Here is a 16,410-nt window from a genome sequence, read left to right on the forward strand (position 1 = left end):
GTTTATGAATAGAATTGGCGGGAAGTTGCAGGGATGGCCTTTAGGGTCATCCGTTTTCCTTATTTTTTATTTCTCCTTATGGTCTACCTGTATTATTGTTATTCATTTTCGCCTGACCTGACACAAATAAAAATCTAATTTCCTAATTATTTTTCCTTTCCTTAATGATATTTATCTGATTTGTCACTCCTTTAAGTTCTCGTATGGTCAACATACTATTGCCTACAGGCGCAGTTTCTGTCTTCCAAGGTATGTGATCTTTAGTGATTATTCTCAAATTTAAGGAACTGTCACGAGGTTACGTTTTTAACATCCGGACGCAACAATCAATGGAATTCAAGTTATGAAGTTGAGAGATGTGGGCATCTCAAAAAGCCTCTATTTCGATCGGTTACGAATTTCAAAAAGTAATATTTTCGGACTACTTTTGACAGGATGCAAATAATCATTGTCAAGAACACCAATGATATCAAATTATGTTAATGTAGTTCCATAGTTTATTTTATTAATTTTAAATAAACATACATTTTACAAATCTTTGAATAGTCAAGACTAGCCATGTTGCAGTTCATTGATTAAAATGAATCCTACTTTTACATAATCACTTTATAGTGAAATGAATGATAACCACCAATTATTTGGGATTTTATTGACTGTCAATGAAGTGAAAAAACATCCGCTAACAGTAAATATCAAGGACCTTTGTATGACTCTGGTTCATTACAAGTAAATTAATGTAAATATTAGGTAAAATGTTATTTAGACTAGCGAGATAGTTCAAAAAAAGTCTTACCATCATTTCGACTTAGTCATTGTCAAAGAACTGTTTCAATCTCCGCTATTTCTGTTCGAAATGACTCATCTAAAACTCTAAATATGAATGTAAATCGTTTAAAATACAGCAGTTCAGAGTCTTATCAAATTAATTTGAACAGAATTACTTGTAAACTTCGTTAGTCAAATATTTATCCGCATACTGTGTGCTCGCTATAATATTTCTTACAATGTTTGATGTTTTGAAGAAGCTCAACGTTTCCAGGCATCTGCAACAATAAATTGATACATATCTATTATAGTTTCGGGAAAATTGTTTTTTTTTTTATGCATTTAAGTTTAACAAGTAATTTTTGTACATTTGAATTCACGATGCAAGCTTAACGTCATGATAAATTGACTAAGGGATTCGATATACCATTGTCGATGTACTCGTAAACTCAAGGACGATTATTGCAAATTAAAACGAACTCACTTTTTCACTTTACAAACTACAATTCGTTGTCTACCAGATAATGCACAAATATTTCAGCACAAATATAAATTTCAGTAAAATTCCAGATAAACTTATAAAAAGGAATCAAAAATAATACATTTGTGGGGGTCATACCTTCCACCCACTCCTTAGTAATATAATTATAATTATGTATAATGATAATTATTATGATTATTCATAATTATTATTATTTAATTATATACAATTACTTAGTTATCGTTAATCATAATTATTAATCTATTTAGTTATCATCATTATATTATTTAATTATTATTATTATCATTTATGTTCATGAACAATTTCTAATTATTAACATTATTTATTAGCAATAGTTAGTTAATATATTATTATTTAAGTTAGAACAGCGTTAGTTGTGTCGCATCACCATATATTATACCAGATTATAATTTACTTGGTGATGCCATACAACTGATAGAGTCTCGTCTTCTGCAAGAGCGTTTTGGAAAATTTTATATTCTTGTAAATGCATTGCAAGTATATGCGTTGATGTTCACATAGGGTAACCTGAAATGCAACGTCGCTAAAATTAATTATAAAAACTCATTGTAATTATTATTCAAAATACATTCTATCTTCAGATTTCTTCTGGAACCGTCAGTCCGAGAACTTAGCAGAGGAGCAATCTTTGCTGGTCCAAGGCTGAGCCTGTTAATTTCTTATTAATAAATATTTTTTAATTGTTAATCAATTACAAAGAATATTTATTAAAAACCCTCGACCCAGGGCTGAGAGCGCTTATCAGGGTTCCACCCTGGTTCCTTTACCTATAGCGCTAGCCATCATTCAGGTATCCTATCCTCAAAATATCCTAATTATTATCCCTAGTAGTCCATTGAAAAGTTACATTTGAGGTTGCATTTTTTAGGGGACGCAATTTTATTTTTTTGATATGTAGGGGGGGTCAGTGTAAAGCTGAAACCAAGTTTGTGGGGTTGCCACCCTTGTCCCACGGCTGCCATCTTGAAAATAGGGGTTGAAATGGTTTTTACGATATCTCACCTAAGCTATTTATATGATAAAAAAAAATTTGTGAACATTTTTTTTTGCAAATTAAATTTTCTACAACTTTTCTGATGTTACTTTTTGTCGTAGAACTATAAATAAAAAAGTAATAACCGAAAATATTCAGAAATTCGAGAAAAAAATTTTTATTTTTCGAAATAACTTTTTTTTTTATCATTTTTCGAAAAAAATTCATTTAATCATTTTTGTAGATCATTTCTTAAGGAACAACTTTTATCATTATAATTTTTTCATTAAGGCAATAGCTAAGGTTTTACAGCGCTCCGAAGTGAGTAATATTTTTCAGTATTCTTAACTATACCTATATTATACAATGTTTTTCAATGATTCGTACCGGTCAAGAATTTTCCGGAAAATAGAAACAGTAAAATTTGGGCAAACCGGTGATGTTAGCCAAGTGGTCTCAGGCGCAAGGCCTATAGAGCACTCGGGACTGGCTCACCGGCCAGGCGTGGGTTCGAATCCCAAGCTGGTCTTAGAAATCATCTTGGTTGATATTCGACCCTCGCCGCTTAGATTTAAGATTTTCACAACCCAAAAGACCCGAACGTACTACTCCTAACAGTTAAAGTCGGCGATATGACCACAGCAGTTAAAACCGACTCTAAATAATAACCGATTAAAAAAAAAAAAATCGGGCAACTCTAAGTAAAGAAATCACTAAGTAAAAAATTTGTATAAATAATATATTCGATATAATAAAAAAAATTTCTTTCATAAAAAGAAAGATGATTTAAAATTTCAATAATAAAAGAGATAGTATTGTAGAAATTCAGCTACCAAAAAAATGGAATTATTTTAAAAAAGATAAGCATAAAATTAGAAAATTTAGAAACAAGATATCCGTGAAATTAGACAAACCATAAAACAAACACGTAAAATGACAGAGATTTAAAAAAATGGAAAATAATAAATTTAGACAAGTCAATAAAAAGACAACTGAAAAATTTAGAAATTTAGAACAATAGACAGATCTAATTATTTGTAAACTTAATAAAATGGACATCTCTAAACATAGACAAGTAAATTTAGATATCTTTACTTTCGGACATCTCTAAATATTTACAAATTATAACAATGATTATTAGAAACGTAGTAATCATACGAAATAAGCGCTAAGAAATTTAAAATACAAAAGATAACTAAAAATTAATTAATTTTCTTGTGACTGCTGCTCCCGGAAGTAGACAGTTATTTTTGATCGATTGTCTTTTAATTATAAAAACACACCAAGATTTTGCTTTTAATTGTGGTAAAAAATATTTTTGAAGACCAGGAACTACCAACAGTTTCTGTGACCGCTGCTCTAGGAAGTTGTAAAGTTATTTTTGACCAATTATCCTGTAAAATATATACCTAGATTAAAAGCAAAATTTCTGTGGGTTTTTAAAATAAAAGGACAATCGATCGCAAAGAATTGTACAACTTCCTGGAGCAGTGAGCGCAGGAGCTGTTGTTAGTTCCGGGTCTTCGAAAATATTTTTTACCAAGATTAAATCAAAATTTCTGTGGGTTTGTAAAATTAAAGGACAATCGATTAAAAATAACGGCACAACTTTATGGAGCATCGGTTACAGGATCTGATGGCAGTTCCGGGTGCTTGAAAATATTTTTTACCAAAATTAAAAGCAAAACCTTGGTGTGTTTTTGGAATTAACAATAATACAATCGATCAAAAATAACTCTACTGTTACGTCCAATTTTGTTTACGTCATTTATTTATTCTTTTTTTGATCCAAGCCGAAGCTTCTAGACCGGGACTCAGAAGGTTTGCTAAGGATAATATTATCGAAACGATTTTTAATAATATTGTAACGGTATATTTCTCTTTTGAAAAAAAAAAAAAAATCCACTCGTCCTCTTTGGTCACCCCTTAATTTATTTAGGGCGCCACTGGATTTTTAGACACAGTATCCAGAAACTGGACCAGAGCATGGAGTAAGTTCTACAGGGTCGTGAGAGATTGCTGGGAAGAAAACAGAAATCATCAAGGAAATTCATTATTCAATTTATTTAACCCACCCATTACAATGATATTCCCCTTACAATTAATTAACACTTAATCCTAGGTCCTATTCCCGTTTATAAGACGGTTTCCTATCATAGTGGCTAATCCCGACGATACCCTCTTATGGAGCGACTATACCGCGGTTTCTATCATAGTTGCTTATTCCCGACGGTACCCTCTTATGGAGCGACCATACCGCGGTTTCTATCATAGTTGCTTATTTCCGACGGTACCCTCTTATGGAGCGACCATACCGCGGTTTCTAATTATTTTCCTCCATTTTTCAATTTTCCATAATTTTCAATAATTTCCACTTTCCATAATTTGCTATAGTTTCATAGTTTCATAATTTCATCATTTTCCACACGCACCCACAATATAATTATTATCATTCAAACACACTAATTAAAATTTCCATACTTTATTAATTATTTTCTAAAACTATTATTTACTTTTACTTTCCAAATTAAATCTGATTAACTAATTTTCTAAATCCAAATTAAATTTCAATTATTAAATTTTCTCTTGAACAAATTTTTCATTCATTCCCAATCCAAATTCCTATAGCGATTAATTTCCTTTTTAAAATTCTTAACTAATTTACTGCCGTGGTCTTAATAATACAACAATAAATATTTAATACTAAGAGGTCTTCGTATCTCGTATTAATAGATTAAAATTTGATGACAGAGGTCTTAATAATCTGCCAACAAAATATTCGCTACGTCCTAGTATTTTACAAATTTATTTTCCCTTGTTTTACTTTTGTTAATTTTATTTCGTCGGAACTTTTGTAATAAAATTCCACTTAATTATTTTAATTATAATTGATTTGATTTCATTTGAATTTAATTTTACCGAATTTTATAAATTATCTTATTTAATATGTTTTCGTTTTGTCCAAATTATTTGTCAGAGTTAATTAATTAATTTATTTAGTTTTAATCTCTGAATTAAGAAATTGACAATTGGTTTTATTTCACTCAATTTTAACTAAATTATTTTACTTGTCTCTGAATAACTGAGTTTATTTTATTTTTGCTAAATTACTTTCGTTACTTTTGTGTTGTTTGAAACTTGAAATTTATTTTATTTTAATTTTGGGGATTATATTTCACCTTGCAACGCCTGGAGATTTTTAGTCTCGACCTTGTAGGTCCTTTACTCGGCGTTTTAGCTCGAAACAAGATGGCGGACCCTCTCCCAACTTTTGTTGAATTTTTCTTCAAGTGAAATTTACAGCTGATTTATTTTCTACTTTTATCTAAATGATTTTAACAATTAATTTTAACGATTATTTTATGATTCTAATTTTACTTCTATTTTATTTCACACAACCTAAAATTGTTCCAAATTATTTATGTTGATTTTAATTAATTTTAACTTCTGATGATTTTACTAAAATATTTTACTGAACTATTTTAATGATTTTAATTGACACAAAATTAACTGATTTTACTCAAACTCAATTACCAGAGTTCAAATTTTTACGTGACACCAAAATCATGAATTAACAAACTGAAATAATTCCTAGTAAGATTAATCCCGACTCTGCCTACGTGTTTAATTAACAACCCGAAATAATTCCTGGTATTATTAATTAAATATTTAGTTATTTCATTTCTGACTTGTTCTTAAATTTATTGTTAACTTTATTCGGACTTTTATTCTGACTAGTTACCAAATTTTGTTCTTAAACATTTCGTTAATTATTTTTGATGTTCAGTTAAATTTACTAGTACTTAAATTTTGACTAAACCAATTGCTTAAATTTTGGCAAGATTAATTGATTAAATTTTTATTTAAAAACTAATGATTGTAATCGAACACGAAATGGCGATAACCTCCAACCGACATAAGGCCTGGCTAATGCCACTTCACCGAGAATCTATTTGGACATATTTATTGTACCTGGAGTCTTCTTGGGTTTTTCTTTTCTCAAAATCCCTCGACGCTCTTACTTCCAGATTTCTCGTTTTTCCTTGATGTTTTCCTCGATGAGGTCTTATTGTCAGCACGGTCCTGAATCGCCACTTCGTAACTTAATTCTCAGGGAATATTTTATTCTGGAACACGAAATTGTTATTAGAATATTTCTTAGATTAATTAAACTTAAGCGAGCTGGCGTTGGGCCTAGCACGCATTAAATTTAACTAAATTTTATCGCCTCGTTCCACAGAAAACAATAGAATAAGAATAATTACCTGAGTAAGATGTTTGCGATGTCGATTCTTCGATCGTTCGAACACAATAAAACTTACCAAAATTTGTTGGTTTGTTTCTTCTTGGCTCTCTCTTCCCCACTCTCTCTCTCTCTCTCTCTCTTTCAGCGCTGGCGCTACCCTCTCGGGGACTTACTTACTAGCTTAAAACTATTGGCGCGAGTACTTCGGAGCACAGCGCCCTGGAGAATTGCTCGATAATTATAACTCGGATCGAAGACCTTCTCCGGATAAGGAAGGTCCCGTGTACTCCGTTACAATATTTAAAATTTAACTATTTATTCGATATATAAAAGAACAAGGGTTAATATTACAAAACTATTTTAATTTTTTCTCTTAAGTACAATTAATTTTATTCAATTAATTGGCTCAACGTTATCGGGATTTTACTCGCCGTGTTACAGAATTTTACTTTTAATTTAATTAAATGATTTTTTGAACCTTGAATTCTGCCTGAATGAGTCCGCAGAATTGAGCCGTTGGTTTGGAACTAATTCAACTACTTCGGTATTATTTAAATTCCGCTAACACTGATTTTACTTTAAATTATACTTTAAATTCAAGTGAACAACCACTGAATTTTACAAGTTAGTTGGCGATCCGCACTGGGCGAGTTCTGGAGGACCAAGAGAGTGAGTTCATGCGAGGATCTCAAGGCTTCGAATTTGGGGTTTTGAAAAATTATTATTTGGGGGAAAACAGTAACAAATTAGCGGCCTATTTCCCTTGGATTCTACCCTCTCTTTCGGCTTTTCCGAAGATGTTCGCCTGAACTCCCCTCCTCAGGCCCAGAGGGCACGCTGTCCCTTTCTCTCTCTAACTTATGGACTATATGTGCATCTATGTATAGGCGTGTACGTAAGCACATTTACATGCACACACAATAAACACATACATTTTCTTATGTTAACTAAGTCATTTATATTTTGTTTAATGTTATTAACTAATTCGTTTTAATTAATTAATAGTTATTATTTCTTATTTCTATAATTATTCGAACAAACTATTCATTGTTAGTTATTTAAGTAATTATTTATTATAATTTATTTAATCTAATTGTTTATTATTTAAAAAGTATTTATTTAATTATTTATTAATATTTGAAAATTATGTTGTATATTTTTTTATCTTAAAAGTATTTTATCTTTTATTAATTATCATTTAAATTTTTATGATTATTTAATTATTTATTATTATTTAAAATTCATAACTATTAGTCTATCTTAAATATTATTTATGATAACTATTTTATTTTTAAAATTTTAAAGTTACATTCTTTTCCTAAGGTTATCTTATTTAGAAAATAATTTAAAAAAACCTTTCCAAGCGTCAGTGAAGCTATGCAGTACTAAGGCAATAGAACTCCCCTTACTGTGTACTTAGGATTTTTTTATTTTTTAAAGCATTCGAAACTGACTAATGACGGAAAAATTCTTTAGAGAGACCGGACGAGACACTTAATATTTTCCTCGTTTAATGTTTCTTGAATTTTATGCTTTGAAATAAAATTCGAAGAAACCATAAAATAAGATTATAAAAAAAAATGTATTTTAAAAATATATTTATAAAAAGAAAAAAATGTCGTTGCAAGCCACGACATAACAGTACAACTTCCTGGAGCAGCTGTCATAGGAAAATTAATGAATTTTTAGTCATCTTTTGTATTTTAAATTTCTTAGCGCTTATTTTGTATGATTACTACATTTTTAATCGTCTTTGTTCTAAGTTGCAATAATTGATATTTGTAAATATCTACAGTTGTCCAAAATCAATGATATCCAATTTTACTGGTTTATGTTTAGAGATATCTTTAGTGATTTCTTAATTTAAAGTTTCCCAAATTTTAATGTTTCCATTTTCCGTAAGATTCTTGATCTGTACAAATCATTGAAAAGCATTGTACGTGTGTACCAATAATGTGTCATCAGTTATTGTTTTTTTTTTTTTTTTATTTTGTTATTACAATATTTTTAATTATAAATTTAATAATATTGCAAAATTTGTTTGATGACACATTATTAGTACACACGTATAGTATAGGTATAGTTAAGAGTACTGAAAAATAGTACTTACTACGGAGCGCTGTAAAACCTTAGCTATTGCCTTAATAAAGAAATGTTACTCATAAAAGTTGTTACCCAAGAAACTATCTACAAAAATGGTCTGATATAATTTTTTTGAAAAATGATTAAAAAAAAGTTATTTCGAAAAATATGAATTTTTTTTATCGAATTTTTGAATATTTTCACTTATAACTTTTTTATTTATAGTTCTACTACAAAAAGTTATTCGACCAAAGTTGTAGAGAATTTAATTTAATTTGTAACAAAAAATGTTAACAAATTTTTTTTATCAAATAAATAGTTTACGAGATATATCGTAAAAACCATTTCAACCCCTATTTTCAAGATAGCGGCTGTGGGACAAGGGTGGCGACCCGACAAACTTAGTTTTAGCTTTAGATTGACCCCCTCTACACATCAAAAAAATAAAATTACGTTCTATAAAAAATGCAAGGTTAGGCCTAAAAAATGTAAAATTTCAGTGGACTACTCGAACAAATTTAAATCATCCGTGTGGATAGAAGACTTCTGTATGCGTAGAAGCTACCATAAATATAAGCAACGTGACTGCTAGTTAACTAGCGGGGACTTCTGCAAACTCAGCATCGCGAGCAATTAAAAACGAAAAATGAAGCTAACTCCTGGCTTTTGTTAGTTAATTCGACTTCTGCGTTCCCCCTTAATCCTTAATAGGCCCCTTACTTTTTCAGTTACCGAAAATTCCTACTGAGTAAAGGTCCTCCCCTTCCCCCTTTATCCTTTATTTCCCCCAGTTCCCAAAAAATTTGTCTTTGATGACAAATTTAGCTATTATATATGGCTATATATAAAAGCTATTTAGCTATTAAATAGCCATATATAATAGCTAAATAGGTAAATTCGTCTTTCGAAAACGTCATACATAAATAATTAAAACAACGGAATTAAATCCTCCGTTGCGTATTCTTTAAACTTTTTTTTTTACCCCGCTTTTTCAGACTTTTTTTCGTCTCAATGGGGGTCCAGCCGAGACCAGAGGGGGACTCCAGGCTGATCGGTACATTAAGTTTGGCATTACAAGAATAAGTTCGACGGTACTTTTTTCATCCTGGAGAGTAATGCGTCGATGGACCGACTTTGGGGAATCTGACCACATTTGCCTGAGCCCTACCGACAGCACAGGGCTTGGGGAAACCATCGGAAAACCCAAACCTGTACAGCCCGGCGTGAGTTACAAGCGTCGGTGTTCACCGAAAATTAGATATCAGCTCACACTGGGGCTCGAGCCCACGCCTCACCAGTCCCAAGCAAGCATAACAAGCGTTGTACCGCTTAGCCATGGGACTGGCTTTCTTTAAACTGTTAGTCTAAACTTCCACCGTTTACGCTACCACTTAAACGTCCTTGAACATAACAATTTACATGAACGTTGGATTTGGTCAGATTCTGGTGCATCGAAAAATTTCAGACATTGTAAATTTTAGTACATATTTTAAATTGAATTTCTATATATTTTTAACTTCCCGCTATGAAAATTGAAAATTTTCAAAAATCGGGAAGTTATTGTTTTCACCCCGTTTTTCGAAAATCGAGTTCTCATCAGATCTTGACGTTTTGAGGTCCTAGGAAGCTTCCCTGATTATTCCCGCGATGATGTCCGTATGTCTGTCTGTATGTGTGTGTGTGTGTGTGTGTGTGTGTGTGGCCCTTTTATAACTTGTAACAGGGTAAAATTACCCTTAATCGATAAGTCACCGGATATCGATAATTATTCGACATAGCACTGGCGCGTCTCGATCTTCGGGCCTAAAGAGAGAATAGGAGGGGGTGAGTTTGGGTTAAAATAGGTGAGCCGTGCAGTGGAAAAGGGTGAAGTAGTGTGACCGTCAGACTGAGTGCCACGGGAATCAAAAAGGACCGTTCCCGAGAGTAGTGACGAGACAAAGGAAGCCAACTACAACTAGGACTTCATCCTCATCGAGTGAGTTAGATCATCGTTTTGTTCGTCAAGGTATCAATTATTACTCTGTGGGAAAGAAGTGGACCGCGGTTTACCGAATACCCAGTTACTTCTCCTATTTAATTATTATGGATCGTTTAATCGACGATTATTACTAAATTAATAGTGAAACATTTGCTAGTTTTGGATTTAGTGATTTTCATGGGGGCTTATACCCGAAAATCTCTCAATCATCCTTGCGGGAAAATTTAATAACTAGAAATAATCAATTAATAAATTAACATCCGAAAATTTCGTTAATTTTATTGCTGTAATTTTTATAGCAATTAACTTAGTAAAATTGATTAATTTTTGTCATTGGGAAAGATCGGCAAATTTTTATTCGTGGAATTTTGGTCAAGCGTCAATTTTTGTGTCGCAGTAAATTCCAATACCCAAGGTCAAGCAAAACAGCTAGCGAATGTTCTAGCAATTAAAATTTGAATATTTCGACTTATGTCGAATTTTTTATAATAGATAAACTAATAGAAAATTATTGATAATATTTTATATTAAGAATTAATTAGTAAGAATATTTTATATTAGGAAAATTATTAATTGAGAATATTATAGAGTGGAAAATTATTAAGAATATTATATTAGGAATTATTTATTGAGAATATTATAGTATAAAATTATTCCGTCAAGTGTGAATTTAATAATTTTGCGATTAAGTCCGTGAATTAATTAAATTAATTTTACGCTAATTCGATAATTAATGGCGTGGGCATTAAATCCTAGGAATTAGTTAATCGAGTCAAAAATTTGTCACAGTAAAAATTTAGTCAGAATTAATTAATTAACTTATGTTAATAATTTTGAAGTGATTGTAAGATTTATATTGCGATTAATTTATTTAACAAAAGTTAATTCAAGGTATTAAGCCTCTCGTTCGAAATAATGACTTAAGAATTTTTAAGCTGTTTTAATATTTTAATAGAATTGAAATTAACAATTGGAAAGTGAGAATCAAAATAGTTAGTTAGAAATTGATTGTAAATTGAAGGTTGTCGTTTTATTAATTTACTAATGATTGAATAATTTAATTTGAAATATTTAATTGAAATTAATTACATTCGATTTTATTAAAATAAAATTTATAAAGTAAAGTCAAGTTAGTAGTGTGAGTGTGAGACAAGTGTGGGTTATGTGTGAGTTGCAGAGTATCTAGGTCTATGTTTCGTCGCTGGGCTGTTACTGCTGTAGCTGGTGTGGGTTATGAAAGTGTGCTGCAGAACATCTAGGTCTATGTTTCGTCACTGGGCTGTTACTCCTATGAGCCGAGTCAACGATCCTGGTATATGATTCGTCTCTGTGCGGCTGATTGTAGGTTTAGAAATCGGGTAGACGCCGGGAGGGGCCCGTCACGTGTAGTCGCCGGGAGGGGCACGTGTTAGAAATCAACGGGTAGACACCGGGAGGGGCTTGTCTAGAATAAGTTAGAAATTGACGGGTAGACGTCGGGAGGGGCTCGTCAAGATTAAGATATTTTTAAGTGTGGTTAGTGTGAGCGTGAGTGAATTTTGTTAACTAGTTTTAAGTCAAACCTTGTTAATTTTTTTTTTTTATTGTTAATAAATATCGATCGATCTTGTTAATTAATTATTTATTATTCAACAGCACCTTCCTCCACTCTCTCTACCCTAAGATTAAGTTTTCTCAGCTCTGGACCGGTTCCAGGAACCGTGATTAAAAATCCTGGTGGCGCCCTAATAATTATATTGGTTGTTAGTTTTGTTTAATTATTTAAAAAAATTGATTAGGGGCCAACCTGAACAGGTAAAACTGATACAAACTTTTGAACGGCTTGACCGATTTGATCGCGATTGGCGCCATTCAAAAGGGCTTGACCAAACTTAGATTTCCTGAAAATTTGAACCGATTCAGACCAGCAGATTTTGAAAAATTCCAAAAAAATTCCAAAAAAAATTTTTATGAAAAGTGGTTTTCTTGGAATAACTTCTAGACGGCTATACCGATCAATATCAAAAACTAATCAGCTCTTAACATAAAAAAACTGCGTCAAACGCCGCTAGTCCTGTCAAAATCGGTTTATTCGTTCGTGAGTTATCGTGAACGAAAGAAAACCGAAACAAGCGTTTTTTCGGGATTACTCTGAAATTTTCAGTTCGATCAATTAAAACCTGAGAATAACTAATGAGGATGATAAAACTGCGTCGAATGCCGCTAACCACGTAAAAATCAGTCGATTCATCCAAAAGTTATTGCGATTTGAAAATTCCAAAAATAGAGTTCTATGAAACTTCTATCAGACTTTTGAGCTGGGTGAGTTCAAATGCATCAAAATATCATCTCTTCGAACTCAGTGAGCTCAAAATATCACATAAATTATATTTTGAGCTTAAAAATCAGAAAAATGTTATAAGTACAATTTTAAGCGCTCAGGTATGGAATTAGCTGGAAGTTGCAGGGATTGCCTTTAGGGTGAACCGTATTACAAATTTTTTTTATAAACAAATCATGATTCAAAGATATTTTGGAGCTCAAATTTTCTACAAGAAGTGAGTCCATTCCTCATATATTCTGATTATATTTCATAATTTATATTGATCGTATAAAATAAATATATTTATAATATATTTTACTTTTGTTTAAAATATATTTTTCACCTACTAAAAACGGCCAAAAATTGAATAAACTCAATATAATTTGTTTACATTTGGAATATACTTTAAATACATGCAAGTATAGTTCGAATAAAGTTCAAATATATTTAACATATATTTTGTGTATAACATGGAATATATTTTTAACTTCCCGCTAAGAAAATTGAAAATTGTCAAAAATTAGGATGTAATTGGTTTTACCTCGTTTTTCGAAAATCGAGTTTTCATCAGATCTCGACGTTTTGAGGTCCTAGGACGCTTCCCTGACTATTCCCGCGAGGGTGTCACTATGTGTGTGTGTGTGTGTGTGTGTAAACCTCTTATAACTTTTGAACGGTTGAACCGATTTCACCGCGGTTAGCGCCATTCGAAAGGGCTATGCCAAACTTAGATTTCCTGGAAATTTGAATCGATTCTGAACGATAGATTTTGAGAAATTTGGAGAAATCTAAAAAAAAATAGGAAAAAAAATTTTTTCAGTAGTGATTTTTTTGGAATCACTTGTAAACGGCTAAACTGATCGATTTCAAAAACTAATCAGCTTTTAACTCTGAAACACAACGTTGATTACCGCTAATCCGGTCAAAATCGGTTGATTCGTTCGAGAGATATCGTGAACGAAAGAAAACCGAAAAAAGTGTTTTTTCGGAGTTACTCCGAAGTTTCTAGTTTGACCAATTAAAACATAGAAATTCCTTATGATGCTTAAAAAACTGCGTAGAATGCTGCCCACCTCGTAAAAATCAGTCCATACATTCAAAAGTGATTGCGGTTTAAAAATCCAAAAAATAGTGTTCTATGGAATTTCTATCAGACTTTTAAGCTCAAAGAGCGCAAACGCACAGAAAAGGTATCTTTTTGAGCTCGATGAGCTCAAAAAAAACGGCCATGTATTAACGGAATTAGCCGGAAGTTGTAGAGATGGCCTTTAGGGTCAACCGTTTTCCTAATTTTTATTATATTCTTGTAACAGAGTGAATATACTCTGAATCGATAAGTCGCCAAATATCGATAATTGTTTGACGCAGTACTGGCGCGTCTCGATCTTTGAGCCAAAAGAAAGAGTAGGAGGGGATAGTTTTGTGTTTTTACAGGTGAACCGTGCAAAGGAAGAAGTGGTGTGATCGCCGGAAAAAGTGCCACGGAAATTAAGAGGGATCGATCCCCGGAGTAGTTACGAGACGAAGGAAGCCAGAAAAAACGAGGACTTCATCCTCAAGCAGTTAGTTATATCTTTGTTTTATTTATCAAGGTATCGAAAATTACTCCGTGGGCTAGAAGTGGACCGCAGTTTACCTAATACTCGGTTTACTTCTCCTCTTCATTTATTAATTTCGATTATTTAATCGACAATTAGTATAATTTAATTAAATTAAATTTGTCTATTTATTTGAAAAAATTTATAACATTTGTTAGTTTAAACTGAGTGATTTTATGGGCGTTCATACCCGAGAGTCATTCAGTCGACCTTGACGTCAAGAATCAATTTTTAAATTTAATTTACTTTTCATCCGAAATTGATTTATTAATTGTGTTAATTTTTAGAATCAATTCATTCGCTGGAACTATTGCTTTATTTTTACACTTGAGATAAACCGACAAGTGTCTTCTACCAAATTCTTGATCAAGCGTCAGTAGATATTTTACGTCCTAGTCAATCTGTACGGCGAAGGTCAAAACAACCAAACTAGCGAATGTTCTAGCGTCCATTTTAAGAACGCCAACTTTTGTCGATTTTCATATTCGAATATTTTTACAACGGAATCTATTAAATATTATGTTGGATTTTTTTATTATCCAAGGAAGGCGAATTATTTATGATAATTAATTTGGATAATAATTTAGAATTAAATTCTCAGAATCGTCTTGTTGAAATTTAAATAGTTCAGCCTAAATTAGTTCTGCGAATCAGAGCTCACACTCATGAAGATTTTTTCGTCAATTATTTTGTGGGAATTGAGCAAGAACTTATAGTTTATTTAATAATTGTCGGTACTGATTATTTATGACTGATAAACTTTAATTGTAAAATTTATAATTATAACGAATTCTATAATTTAATTTGACCTCAAAAACTTTCAATTAAAACATTCAATCATTAGTGATTTAATAAAACAATTTTCAATTAACAACAAACTCCAAAATAACTTTGAACTGAATATTTTCAAATTCTAAATATTCCAATTTCCGATTTTGTTTTAATTTCTGATTAGATAGATTGAAATTCCTAACTAATTTATTGCCGTGGTCTTAATAATACAAAAATAAATATTTAATTGCAAGAGGTCTTCGTATCTTGAATTAATATATTGTAACAGGGTAAAATTACCCTAAATCGATAAGTCAGTGGATATCGATAATTATTTGACGTAGCACGGGCGTGTCTCGATCTTCGGGCCTGAAAAGGAAATAGGAGAGGGAAGTTTTAGGTTATTATAGGTGAGCTGTGCAGTGAAAAAGAGAGGAGTGTGACCGTAAAAAAGAATGCCACGAAAAATCAAGAAGGACCGATCCGAGGAGTAGTAACTAGACAAAGAAAGCCAACTACAACTAGGACTTTATCCTCAATTAGTGAGTTCGATCATCGTTTTATTCCTCAAGGTATCAATTATCACTCTGCGGGAAAGAAGAGGAACGCGGTTTACCTAATACTCGGTTGCTTCTTCTTTTTATATATTGATTGGATCGTTTAATTGACGATTATTTATTTGATCAGAATTTGATATTCGCTAGTTTGGACTGAGTGATTTTCATGGGGGTTTATACCCGAGAGTCACTCAATCGACCTTGAAGATAAATTCTTTCTACATTCTTCATGAAAATTTTCAATGAACTAATATTAATCAATTAAATTAATTAATATCTGAAAAATTTGTTTATTCAATTGTTATAATTTTATAACAATTAATTCAGGAAAGAGTGATTAATTTTGTGCTTGAAAAATAATCGACAAGCATTTTCACGTGGAATTTTGGTCAAGCGTTGATATATCTGTATCACAGTAATTCCAAATACCCAAGGTCAATAACTACCAAACTAGCGAATGTTTTTATAATCAAAATTGAGTGCTTCGACTTTTGTCGATTTTGACAATTTAAAATTTTACATGGAATTTTCGTCAACATTATATCCAGAATTATTAATTAAAATATTTTATACTGTAAAATATTTTATCATGTGATAATTAATTAATTTGGG

General features: G+C 31.5%; 1 protein-coding gene across 2 annotated transcripts in view; it reads right to left on the bottom strand.

The window, feature by feature from the left end:
* Positions 1-485: 485 nt before the first annotated feature.
* Positions 486-16,410, bottom strand: part of Nmdar2 (glutamate ionotropic receptor NMDA type subunit 2) — a 786,854-nt gene continuing 770,929 nt past the window's right edge. For both annotated transcript variants that reach the window (XM_074237486.1, XM_074237485.1), the window contains 3 exons: positions 942-1,043; positions 794-870; positions 486-712 (listed from right to left, as the gene is read on the bottom strand). In XM_074237486.1, coding sequence (XP_074093587.1) covers positions 816-870; positions 942-1,043 — 157 coding nt within the window. In that variant the 3' untranslated portion in view covers positions 486-712; positions 794-815. The remainder of the gene's footprint in view (positions 713-793; positions 871-941; positions 1,044-16,410) is intronic.

This window comes from Cotesia typhae, unplaced genomic scaffold (assembly GCF_013202065.1).
Source record: "Cotesia typhae breed Kobodo isofemale line unplaced genomic scaffold, CoteBio_Ctyphae contig_22, whole genome shotgun sequence".
Taxonomy (NCBI): Eukaryota; Metazoa; Arthropoda; class Insecta; order Hymenoptera; family Braconidae; genus Cotesia; species Cotesia typhae.